Source organism: Candoia aspera, chromosome 1, assembly GCF_035149785.1.
Source record: "Candoia aspera isolate rCanAsp1 chromosome 1, rCanAsp1.hap2, whole genome shotgun sequence".
Lineage (NCBI taxonomy): Eukaryota > Metazoa > Chordata > Lepidosauria > Squamata > Boidae > Candoia > Candoia aspera.
The window spans coordinates 181,584,466-181,598,174 of NC_086153.1; the positions used below are offsets into that span (position 1 = coordinate 181,584,466).

Below are 13,709 nucleotides of genomic sequence, written 5' to 3' on the forward strand. Positions count from 1 at the left end.
GGAGAACTGACACCTTTTCTCCAACTTTATGCTAGTTAAGTATCAAGTCCACAAAAAAGGGAAAATAAGGTGGAAGTGAATTCCCCTCCTCCAGGCCTTTCTTTCTTATGAGTGAAACAGGAAGCTATATGTGGATATTGGCTTACCAGGCCTAGACATTCAACTGGAAAGTTGAAGATCCTCATGTCTGACAGTATGTGGGTGGTTGCACCAGTCGTAGCAATCCTTTCTCTCTTCCCTATGAGCAGCTAGGGTCAGTTTAGCTGTTGGAAGGGAAATGAGAAGATGGAAGAAGAGATGAGCACAGATCAGATTTTGGTGGTGGGGTGCTTTGTTTGCTCCTTTGAATAGCTCCTCTTCTTTTTCTTCCCCTTCCTAATGTCAGTTGTTAGTTACAACATTACTTTGAACTATATGTCTCATTTCTGGCTGTCCTTTTTCCTTTTTCTTTCAGTTGTGTCTGTTCGTAGTAGGACCCCCCATTCTTAACATTAACCCTCTAATGCCAAACTACTGCATAATATTCAGGCAATCAACCTGGGACTGGTGCAGCACCTGCAAAATCAGGACCTTGTATGGGTACTGTCATATTTGCAATGTGGCATAGCTACCTCCATCAGTGGATCTCTGCAGACATCTACCACATGTAACCTCGTTTATTCTCAGGGTAGGCAATTTGGCAGTTAGGAAAATGATATTACAGTGGAGGATTTATTCAAGGGAAAGATTTGTGGCATCAGTTCAAGCATTGTTGTTTATTCGTTCAGTCGCTTCCGACTCTTTGTGACTTCATGGACCAGCCCACGCCAGAGCTTCCTGTCGGTCGTCAACACCCCCAGCTCTCCCAGGGATGAGTCCATCACCTCTAGAATATCATCTATCCATCTTGCCCTTGGTCGGCCCCTCTGCCTTTTGCCTTCCACTCTCCCTAGCATCAGCATCTTCTCCAGGGTGTCCTGTCTTCTCATTATGTGGCCAAAGTATTTCGGTTTTGCCTTGAATATCATTCCCTCAAGTGAGCAGTCTGGCTTTATTTCCTGGAGTATGGACTGGTTAGATCTTCTTGCAGTCTAAGGGACTCTCAGAATTTTCCTCCAACACCACAGTTCAAAAGCATCGATCTTCCTTCTCTCAGCCTTCCTTATGTCCAGCTCTCGCAGCCATATGTTACTACTGGGAATACCATTGCTTTAACTATGCGGACAATTGTTGTCAGTGTGATGTCTCTGCTCTTAACTATGTTATCGAGATTTGTCATTGTTCTTCTTCCAAGGATTAAACATCTTCTGATTTCCTGACTGCAGTCAGCATCTGCAGTAACCTTCGCACCTAGAAATACAAAGTCTTTCACTGCTTCTACATTTTCCCCCTCTATTTGCCAGTTATCAATCAAGCTGGTTGCCATAATCTTGGTTTTTTTGAGGTTTAGCTGCAAGCCAGCTTTTGCACTTTCTTCTTTCACCTTCATCATAAGGCTCCTCAGTTTCTCTTCGCTTTCAGCCATCAAAGTGGTATCATCTGCATATCTGAGATTGTTAATGTTTTTTCCAGCAATTTTAACCCCAGCCTTGGATTCCTCAAGCCCAGCATGTCGCATGATGTGTTCTGCGTACAAGTTGAATAGGTAGGGTGAGAGTGTACAGCCCTGCCATATTCCTTTCCCAATCTTAAACCAGTCTGTTGTTCCGTGGTCTGTTCTTACTGTTGCTACTTGGTCGTTATACAGATTCTTCAGGAGGCAGACAAGATGACTTGGTATCCCCATACCACTAAGAACTTGCCACAATTTGTTATGGTCCACACAGTCAAAGGCTTTAGAATAGTCAATAAAACAGAAATAGATGTTTTTCTGAAACTCCCTGGCTTTTTCCATTATCCAGTGGATATTGGCAATTTGGTCCCTAGTTCCTCTGCCTTTTCTAAACCCAGCTTGTGCATCTGACAATTCTGGCAATTCTCGCTCCATGAATTGCTGAAGTCTACCTTGAGCATTACCTTACTGGCATGTGAAATGAGTGCCACTGTTCGATAGTTTGAACATTCTTTAGTGTTTCCCTTTTTTGGTATGGGGATATAAGTTGATTTTTTCCAATCTGATGGCCATTCTTGTGTTTTCCAAATTTGCTGGCATATAGCATGCATTACCTTGACAGCATCATCTTGCAAGATTTTGAACAGTTCAGCTGGGATGCCGTCATCTCCTGCTGCCTTGTTATTAGCAATGCCAACCAGCATGGACTTCTTAAGGCCCATTCAACCTCACTCTTCAGGATCTCTGGCTCTAGCTCACTGACCACACCACCAAAGCTATCCCCGATATTGTTATCCTTCCTATACAGGTCTTCCGTATATTCTTGCCACCTTTTCTTGATCTCTTCTTCTTCTGTTAGGTCCGTGCCATCTTTGTTTTTGATCATACCCATTTTGGCCTGGAATTTACCTCCAATGTTTCTAATTTTCTGGAAGAGGTCTCTTGTCCTTCCTATTCTATTGTCTTCTTCCACTTCCGCGCATTGCTTGTTTAAAAATAATTCCTTATCTCTTCTGGCTAACCTCTGGAATTTTGCATTTAATTGGGCATATCTCCCCCTATCACTGTTGCCTTTTGCTTTCCTTCTTTCTTGAGCTACTTCTAGTGTCTCAGCAGACAGCCACTTTGCCTTCTTGGTTTTCTCTTTCTGTGGGATGTATTTTGTTCCCGCCTCCTGAACAATGTTGCGGACTTCTGTCCAGAGTTCTTCCGGGACCCTATCTACTAAGTCCAGTCCCTTAAATCTATTCTTCACCTCCACTGCATATTCCTTAGGGATATTAGTGAGCTCATATCTAGCTGATCTGTGGGTCTTCCCTAATCTCTTTAGTCTGATCCTAAATTGTGCAAGAAGAAGTTCGTGATCTGAACTACAGTCAGCTCCAGGTCTTGTTTTTACCGACTGTATAGATGTCCGCCACCTTTGGCTGCAAAGGATGTAGTCAATCTGATTTCGGTGTTGTCCATCTGGTGAAGTCCACGTATAAAGCCGTCTCTTAGGTTGTTGGAAGAGAGTGTTTGTTATGCAGAGTGAGTTGTCTTGGCAAAATTCTATCAGCCTATATCCTGCTTCGTTTTGTTCTCCCAGGCCATGCTTACCTGTAATTCCAGGTGTCATTTGACTGCCCACCTTAGCATTCCAGTCTCCCGTGATGAAAATAACATCTCTTTTAGGCATGTTGTCCAGTAGGTGCTGCAGATCCTCATAGAACCGCTCTACTTCAGCTTCTTCAGCATCTGTGGTTGGGGCGTATATTTGGATCACTGTGATGTTAGATGGTTTGCCCTGAATTCAAATTGAGATCATTCTATCAGTTTTTGAATTGTATCCAAGCACTGCTTTAGCCACTTTACTATTAATTATGAAGGCTACTCCATTTCTTCTGTGGACCTCTTGTCCACAGTAGTAGATCTGGTGGTCATTTGATGTGAAGTGGCCCATTCCAGTCCATTTCAGTTCACTGACGCCCAAAATGTCTATCTTTAATCTTGACGTCTCACCAATAACCACATCCAATTTGCCCTGGCTCATCGATCTTACATTCCAGGTTCCAATCGTGCGTTGATCCTTAGAACATCGGATTCGCCGTTCACCACCAGCACCGTCGGCCGCTAGCCGTCCTTTCGGCTTTGAGCTAGCTGCGTCATCATGTCTGGGGCTAGTTGAACTCATCCTCTGTTCCTCCCCGGTAGCATTTTGACCATCTTCCGACCTGGGGGTCTCATCTTCCGATGGTATACCGACATCTCTGGTTGTACTGATCCATTTAGTTTTCACGGCAAGAATACAGGGGTGGGTTGCCATTACCTTCCCCAGGGATCGCATTTAGTCTGACCTCTCTGTCATGACCTTCCCGTCTTGGGTGGCCCTTCACGGTTTAGCTCATGGCATCATTGAGGTGCTCAAGCTCCAGCACCACGACAAGGTAATGATCCTTTGCTGAAGATTCAAGCATTAGTACATCAAAAAAGAATCCCAGATTTTTCTTTGTTTAATTCTGATAATGGCATTGATTTGACTTCTGAAAATTTGGGCAAGGAAATAAAATCTTTTGGTTTTCCACACCTTCTGGGAAACCACAGATTGTAGATACTTTAACCCATTCATGGAGCTAAATTGTATATCTTATGATGGGCTGGCCCATCATAACCTCACTCTATGCCCATTTAGCCACAATATTTACAACATCCCACCACAACCATCACTATACTCCGGGTTTGGATATATAAAATTGTCTGCTGAGAATAATCCCTTATGTACCTTAAGAAGTAGATTTAAGTCATGGATGTCGAATTTTTTAGAACTTAGTATTTAAGGCATTTTCATTCTAGCTTTCCTGCAACAAAGAAACACAACCTTCTCTGGAAATTCTCCATGATAATTAATACAGAAATGATTACTGTACATGCACTGTAAAAGAGTTTCCCCTAAAGAAAGTATGAGCCAAGACATTTTGCAGCCCAAGGTGGAACTCAAAATTTCCTTTACCTCAGAAGAGGACAAGACTAGCAGTTGAATCTCATTACAGCACTACTGCTGGGGTGGTAGCTTCTACCCTTCTTAAAGGAGGTACAGTAAAATCCACTTGACACATGCACCTTCAGTCTCCAGCATCCACTGCCTGATTTAGCCATCCCACTCAACTTGATAGTAGGGCCAGCCCTGGCCATCATTCTGTAGCAGACTTCCAACCCCCCTCTCCCCTGCCCAGTATTTTGTATGTATAATTCCCTGAAGAAAATGTCAAAAGCCTTTGCTGCAGTCGAAACAGATAGTGTCTGAAGCTCCGTGTCTTCTTTCCACAGTGATACAAAATGTATTGGTGGTATTAAGTAGAAGTGTGGGAAAATAACACCCATTTTCTCAAAGGGCAAATTCAAATCAGAATCTGAATGTTTGAAGTTGCTTGAGTGGGTTCTGATTTACTTCAGGAAGACACTTTGTCTCCAGAAACTCATTCATACTATTTGGTAACTCTGCAAACAGGAAGAGTACCAGGCACCCACCAGGTCCTTACGGTGAGGGAGTTCTATTTCTCTACTGAGTGCTCATTACACATCTGCTTCAGAAAGAACAGACACTCCTTCTTCTGACAGAGAACAGTCCTATGGGCTCATTATGGGATTCATTTTTAGTAGTTTTCCATTCCTTTTAGACCTTTTTACCATCTGTAGCTTGGTTTGTTGGTTCCAAGGGAAGAGAAGAAACCAGATTATTTGGATAACCCAAATAAAGTTATGGTGGCCCAGATTAACATAGCTAGTTTAGGCCTGCAGAAGCCTGGTTTTAAAGCATGGGCCATGCTTGGAGGGGCCAATTATGCATGAAGATATAGTAGGGGAGGGAGTTCTTTAACCCTTTTCTTACCTTCTGTTTCTCCAGCTGGAGACAGTTTTAGAAGCCAGTAGGGAAAGAAATATCTGCTGGAGGAGAATGAAGATAGAATTAGGCATGGAACAACAGAGGTGAAAAGTCGCCTAAAGTGAACTGCCATTCTGACCATGTGCCCAGGGATTAGAGTTACTGCAAACTAGAAGGATATCAGAGTTAGAGCCAAGCCAACAATTCTAGAAGAGCAGTGCCAGAGATGGTGCCACTACTGATACAAACCTTTCATGGGGTCACCATCTCAGTTGGTACCAAAGAAAAAGCTTTTTTATATGTTGTCAAGTTGGGGGTGTGGGTGTTTAAAATCAAACATCCATTTATCAAAAAAGCAAACTGGTAAAGTTGCCAGCAACCCTTGACTTCCAATCCTACCAGGAAGTTGTCAGGTGCCCCAATTTACCTTGTTTGCTTGTTTCTGGGCAGATTAGCATCTTTCGCAACAAAGCACTGGTCTGTAGTCATCCACTATCCCCTACTATCCACCCAAGAGTGCCTATCTAGGGCCCAAAAACATTCTTGGAATTAAAGAAGATGCCAGGTTCTCCTCTATTTTTCTAATATTAAGAGTGTCTTTTAAACATTGTCAGATGAGGGAGGAACTGTAGCAAGCACTAAGGGGAGAGATCTATAGGCACTGATGTCTCAGGACCATCTTGCTCGTTTGTAGTGTTCAGATGTACATTAAACACTTCAGGTTTACTACTATTATTCATTTTTTTATTACTACTACTTATTATCTTGCAGAATCAAAAATATAAATCTGGTTGAGGGACTGTTATGTGAGATGCATATGACTGAAGGGGAAGAATGGATGCCACTTAAATTCTGTCATGAGTGAAATTAATATTTTAAGCTTCTCCGTGTGGGGCATGGAGCACGTGAACTCTTACTGTATGAGGGTCACTGGGACACATGAAGCCTTGTAATTTGCCAGTGAGTGAATATCATATGAAACACACATGACTGAGAGGAACAATGGCTCCAATAAGAGTCAGTTAAATATAAGATACCTTTCTTTATGGTGGCTTGGAGCATACAAATAGAGCAGTCTGTGAAAGATCCAATGCCATAAAGTCTGCTGGACTTAGGCTGGCTTGGAGCTCCACCAACATGCCAGAGAGGAAGTAGTTTACAGATTCAGATTAAAATACAAATACCAACAGGAAAATGAGGGTATTTCAGGCTAATTATGATTTGGCATCTTCTTCTTTATTATTTGAACTAGTGTGTGTGTGTGTGTCTGTGTGTGTGAGAGAGAGAGAGAGAGAGAGAGAGAGAGAGAATGCTATTGAACCTACTTAGAAAGGAAGAGAATAGAATATGTCAATTAATTAAAAATAGATGAGAACCTGGCATTAATTATGAGTTGCATAACATTTTATAGTTTTTGGTGGCTTATTCTTGTTCCAGAGAACTTCCCAATTACTGCATGCTGGAAACTAATCCACATCTGGCACGGCACTATCCCCACTGTATCATTGGTCTGCCCGCTGTGGCCCTCAGTCCCCAAAACTCATGCCTATCCCTGAACTATCTCCTTTTTAAACTACATGATGAATCAGTTATCAATCTCACTAATATTTGTAATGATATGGTCCAAAATATGTGTCTCTGGCTCCTGATGTTCAGAACTTAGCACAATTTTTGCTGTGGAGTCTTCACTTGTTTGCACATGAGCAGGTGGTGGTGAGTAGTCCAAATGACCCAAACAAACTGCTTTGTAAGCAAGTGCATGTACTAGCAGTATATTGTTGAATCTTTTACTTTTGATAATCACAAGGAACTATTTGCTTGATGAGCAAATTTTCTATTTTTATTGCAAACTAATATGTGAACCACATGCATTGGGGCATTGATTCTTCTCTGTGTACAATAGTCAGGTGGGTAATCTTACTCCAGCTCCAGCAGTTGAATCTTCCCCATCTGAAGCTAGGTTAGGGATGCAAGGAATACTCATGGACACCACTCCACCATCCACAAATGTCTTGCTCCCAATTTCTCTCTGGCTCCTGTTTCAGTCTGAGACACTTTGCAGGAACCTGCTTCATCTCATGGAGCCACAGAATCAAATGTGGGCTTGTGATTCATCTGAATCTTTTGCTTACTCCTTATTTAAAAATTACACCTGTAGTAAAACTAGAGATATTTGTATCACATCATACACAAACTGGAAGCACTACAAATAAGGAAGAGGCAGAGTATGTTCCTTGTCATTTTAAGCAATCTGTCCTAATTGAAATTCCTGAAAAACTCGCTTGCTGGAGGAAGGCAGCAGTAGGCACATGCCTTCTAGCACTGAACAAGCAGCACGTTTGATAGATTGCACCACTTCTATGTATTCATATAAACAATCACAGGCAAGACATATTTCTGATTAAGATTTGATCACTGCCTGAATACATCAGATTCCTAAAGACTGTGTTAATTGTGTTAGTAAATTTTGCCAATTTACCCTCCAGCTCTGCTGGAATCTTTGCTTAGACTCTGGATGAAGCCTGGCACTGCAGCTTTCAAATAAAATTCCACTTTGCAATGTATGGGATGCAGGCAATTTTTACAAAATGGCAGTCTTTTGAGGAGTTGGATGTTTATTTTATTTTATTTTTTTCATTCTAAGTTCTAAAGTTACCCAGGAGAGATCATTGGAAGCTTATCACATATTACAGAGGAGCTCAGATCAATCAGTCCTTTGTTCATATGTAGTTGTGTCTTGCCTGTTCTTGTTGTTGACATTATCCTGATTTCTTGGCTCAAGGAACCATTTTGTTTCAAAGCAGCAGAGCGAGAGATTTGGGAGAGGTTTTGGAGCAAGAATAATACCTTGGACATGTAAATGGGTTGGAATCTGATGGTTTATGTATTTCCCTCACTTTTTAAATTAAAAAGGTATGTGTTTCCCCCACTGATTAAATTAAAAGGAGCTTCTCCTAGAAAACAGCCAATATGCAAATACCCTCCTGACTGCCAACTCCACCCATAAAAGGATCTCCAAATTGGCCAAAACCTTGATGGAGAAAATGACCAGTTCTGAAGCATCCCTGCCCTGAGCAGCAAAAACCAGGACAACCTGTTGGCTTCCACCCAGTGATCATCCAGATTTTTGCAGCACAGATATGGTAGCTCCACCTCACCCCAAATATAGCTGGCAGATTAGCTGGTTACAGTACCATCTGACAACTTTTAAGTTACTTTTTGGTTTCTAACTTTGTTCCATTTTTATTAATAGAAAAGCAGGATAGAAATTTTAAATATCTATCCGAGTTTGTTTTGGTATTGTTTAATCAAATAACCAAGAAGTTCTATAAGGTTTCATTTTATGCCCTGGGATCATGTTATTAACGCCTTTGTTATGTTCTATTCTTAATCTTATTTGACCCCTGTATACTCCTCGTTTGGGTCCCTTATCCTTTCTATCTGGACACCTCAGGCATATTTCTGAGCTTTTAATTTTTTTTCTAATTTTGTTGGTCCCTTAAGATGGCTCTTCCTAATACTTCATTAGCTCTAGCTCTGCTGTGTTCTGCCGCCTTGTCATTGTTTCCAGGGATAAGATCTCCTGGTTCTTTCTTTCCTTGAACCATCTGCTTTGACTATCCAGAGTCACTTCTGAGTTGTGGGGGATAGGTTTAAGCACAGAATAAATGCATCAAGTCTGACTGAGGCTTTTTGGAATATTTTTGAAGCAAAAGAGTGGATCATTGTGCCACCAGATATAAGAAGCATGAGCTAGGTTTTCTCAGGGGCCACAGAATGGATGCTGGATGGGTATAGAGGGCTTGCTGGTTGCCTATCCCTGCACTGAAGTATAATTGACTTAAATATTGCTTGTTTCATGGGACAAAATTTAACAAATCCCTCATTATGCTAAGCCAAAGGGAAGCAAGAGAGCTAGTTTGGTTAAAGACATATGGCTGGAAGGGAGAAGACTGTGAGTTCTAGTTCTGCCTTAGGCATGAAACCAGCAATGGAAACCACTTCCAAAAACATTACCACAAAACTGCATGGAGTTGTCCAAGTGGTAGCTAGGAGTCAGGACTGACTCAAAGACACAAACAAACATGCAAATGAAGCAAAGCCCATTATGATTTCGTACTATATCTGAATTGAGCCAGCAAATGGTCAAAGGTCAGCCAGTGTGTTTCAAAGCTGAGTTAGGCATTAGACCCCCTGATCACCCTACTGTAGTTCTCCCTAGTTCTGGACCAGAGGTTATCCTGCTGTCTCTCCATGTGGCCTTCAGACTATTTCAAAGTCTGGGGATTTTTGATTAGTTTCAAAAATCAAAATGGAAAGGGTTATCTGAAAATCACCAGTTTAGCAAAGAATCTTCGCAGATATTTCATTGGGTTTGTAGAACACAATATTAGAGAGGTGATTGGTGAAAGTTAGAGTTCAAGCCTGTATGGATGAATAAGATCATTATGGCATATGAAAGATGTTTCATTTCTTAGCCAACTGAAATGCCACTTTGCCCAAGAAGTAATAATTTTCTGAGACTTGTTCCTTTGTGGAAGTGTCAACCCTTCTATTTGCCTATATAATCATTCCTCTTTGGAGGCAGTCTATAGTCTGTCATTTTCCCTCATCTCAATTGCATCATATATATTAGCATGTCATGAGATATTTAAGTGTAGAACAACTAATTGGCAGTGTGACTTCTTCCTATTTTTTAAACTAGTTTTAAACAGAGCTTATCATTTGTAAATAATAATCTTGATCATTACATTTGTTCTAATTAAACAATGAGACATATCAAGAGTACAGTAATCATGAGATAATCACATCTCTGGCATAATTATCAGGTACAGGGGACAGCCAAGTATCTCTAATGCCACTGAGTATGATTTTCTTGTGATAACTGCACCCTGTAGGTTGCCTGATTTTCATCATAAAATCAAATTATTTTTATTAATATGAACAAGGGGTGGTAATGGGGGAAGCTGTCCTTTTCTTCTGATGGTGGATGAGAAAGCCGTTGGCTTCCCATGCCTAGCAGGAATTTCAGGTGGGCTGATAGAGTGTGGATTAATCATTATCTGCAGGTGCTCTCTTGTTCTCATCCAGGTGACTTTGCCATGATATGAATAACTATGGACTTAATGTGTCTGGCTCTGCAGGAAGTGGGAAAAAGAGGGTCAGATCAGCTGCACTAAAGAGCAGTGCTGCATACAAGAATAGCTAGGACAAAATCTCTTTTATTACGAAGTTTGAATTGGTATTACTTGTGTTGTCATTGTAATAGTTTACCATCAGTAATATCCTTCTCAGTATATTCAGTATATATATTTGAGGTTGCACAACCTTCTGTCATTCTGTCCTCTGGGGGGAGATGGGCGATGGCAAAATTTGACAAATAAATAAAATAAATAAATTAGAGCTGTCAGGTTCATCCTGGAAACTTTTGTTTACCTGTGTTTTGTTTTGTTCTATTTTTCCCAAGCCAGTTCTATTTCACAGCTTGTTTAGATGCTAAGTTCCTAATTTACAAGAGATGAACCATTCGAGCATTGGTTCCTCTGCCTTCTGCCTTACATCTTACATCCTGGTTAGGTCAGTTAGCCATTATATTAATGAGGCATTGCAATTTGATGCCAATTTACCTAAGCAGATTGGCATTCCTATTTAGTAAGCTAACAGGAAACCACAATTCTCCATTTTTGATGGAACAGCTAATTATAACTGGAGGCAAGCTGTTTTCTTCTTAATATGCACAGGAAGAAAACATTTAGCCCCATTATTCATCCCCAGCTCCTAATGGCATGGCAAACCAAGAGCTGAACATCCAGATTGGCTAATATGTAATAAATGCCCCCAAGAATGACACTGTGATCTGCAAAACCCAAGACCGTGTCTTTACTGTGAGCAGCCCACATGCATTTTCCTTTAAATTCCTCAGTGCAGTGCAAGGCCAGTTCTACTGTGAAGCAAGTGTCAGACACTGAAGAGTTGGCTGTGCGAAGCAACCTGTTCTGAATCAACTCACTCAACTAACCAGCAGACCTCGGGTACAATGAAGCTGCCCCAGTGTGACCAACAGTTGGCTTGTGGACATGAATTGAGGAGAGAGAAAGCCATCTTGTCCCAACAGCCTCTACTTCTTTCTCCATTTGTAGTTGCCTTCTATTACTCAACACAGAATACTGTTCCCTTTTCTTAAAATTTTATAGCAAGGCTGAAATTCCATGGCATTCCAGATATTGCGGAATTACAAATTTGTGCTTCTTCAGATGTTGTTTGGGAGCATTTCTTGTAATAGGAAGAGAGGTCATGGTTAATATCTAGAAGAAAACTGCTAAGTTATGGCACTTCAACCTGGCACTTTCCACATACATTGGGCTTCAAAAGGCCACATTGATTGGGGATGACAGGAGCCTTAGTTTGGAGAGAACAAGCTGGAGAAGGTCGGCTTAAGGGAGGTCTAAGTTATTCTTCTGTAACCCCTGCCACCAAGCAATTCAGCTGTACGTGATACCAGGACACATAATCGAGTGCCAAACTAAATACCATGTTAGTGGCAATTGCTGTGTTTTAATACCCCTTCAAAGCTCTGAAGCAAAGCAATATTCAGTGAGTGTGCCTACTCTTCCATCCTCCTCCTAATCATTACTGCAGTGGAGAACCTTGGCTTCTTCAAGTAGCTCTCAAAGGGACCATGAAGAATGGTCAACTTGTCAACAACTTTCACTATGTCTCATTTATGTCAAGGAGAAACTAGGCACACTGCTGATGTAGACCACTAGGCAGCAAATACTTGGCACAGATATATGTGGGATGCTTCCAAAGCTGCTCCAGAAGTTCTGCATCTCTGTTTGGTGGTGGTGGTACTATGACAAGATATCAATTAGATCCAGATCTGGCCTGCTCTGCCCACATAACCTTCACCTGATTAAATAGGCAGCAATGATAGTTTCGATATACAGTACCTTATTTCACTTTTCCTGTTTCACTTATAATTGGTTCTCCTGATTACATACCAGCATCTTTCTAAGTCCATGTTACTTAGAAGGCCAGACCAGGACCTGACCCCCACCTCCACCATGCTTGAAAGGATTCCCATTCAGTCCCACTGATTAAAAAGCTTTTTAAGAAATTAATCCCAAAGAGGTTTTATCCTGGCTTCCAGCAGTCCTTTGCCTGTTCTACCCATGCTACATGCTCCCTTTTTCTTATCCCCCTACCAAGCAGCACAAGAAACATCATTCTTTGCTCTGTTTCCTTTAACTTTTTAATGCTCAAAGGAAAAAAGAAATTGAAAAAGGATAGAAAGAGATTAAAATTTCACAGAGACACCGAGGGGAGGGAGACAATGAGAGAGAATAAGGGAGGACACCCAGTAATGTGGGGTGGGTGGGTTGTAAGTTAGCCTGAACCCCTTAATCCTAGCAGAACCCCTGAAAGGTTATAGAGGAATCTGTCCCTTCTATCTGGGCATATTTATGGAAGGATTGGGAGAGTGAATCTTAATCACAACTTTATAACTTTGTTCTTCAGCAACTATCTGCAATGGGGCTCAGGGCTGAATATAAAGGAGAATGGGCTTAACATCTGTGCATGTCCTTACTAACTGCGCTGTCGCTTGTTTTCTTTCTTGCTCATTAGTGTAACAGCGACTATGTGCCTGTGTGTGGTTCCAATGGCGATACCTATCAGAATGAATGCTATTTGAGACAAGCTGCCTGCAAGCAGCAAAGCGAAATACTTGTGGCGTCAGAAGGATCATGTGCTACCGGTAGGTACAGCAGGCTCTGTGCCACATATTGTTATCCAGGACTTTGTTGACAAGCAAGCCGAACCAGCACTGTGCATTTTCATGAGTATTCCTTTGTGCTCCTGTCAGATTCATCCCAGATCAATAATTGAAAGCACTCCTTTCATGCTGCAACCCAATCAGTTCTGTTTGCTTTGGCATCCTCTTTCCTTACCTGGGAAACAGTTGCCATTTCTTCTAAGACTCATTTTATTTATTCTACAATGTTTTGCCCTTTGTGCACCATTAAAGATGGCAGAAAATATGGCTAACCAAGGGTTTTCCAAAATGTTTTTTCTGACCAATATTAAAAAAAGGGGTGAATCTGATTGGACAGATTTGTGTAAGATATTTTGCCACCTAAAGGACAACTACATTAAGTAGTGATTTGTTTATTGTCTAAACCGCAACTGTCTGGGTTCACACAACACAATCATATGTTAATCATGGTTGAACAACCTTACAGTTTACAATATCAAAGAAACCACATTATATCTTAGTGTGATGTGTAAATCCATCTAAAGAATACTTATTACTGGAGG

The 13,709-nt window shown here is 41.3% G+C and overlaps 1 protein-coding gene across 1 annotated transcript in view; it reads left to right on the forward strand.

The window, feature by feature from the left end:
• Positions 1 to 13,709, forward strand: part of TMEFF2 (transmembrane protein with EGF like and two follistatin like domains 2) — a 249,334-nt gene that overhangs the window by 9,320 nt on the left and 226,305 nt on the right. The window contains exon 3 of the mRNA XM_063318050.1: positions 13,020 to 13,149. Within this exon, the coding sequence (XP_063174120.1) occupies positions 13,020 to 13,149 (130 nt within the window). The remainder of the gene's footprint in view (positions 1 to 13,019; positions 13,150 to 13,709) is intronic.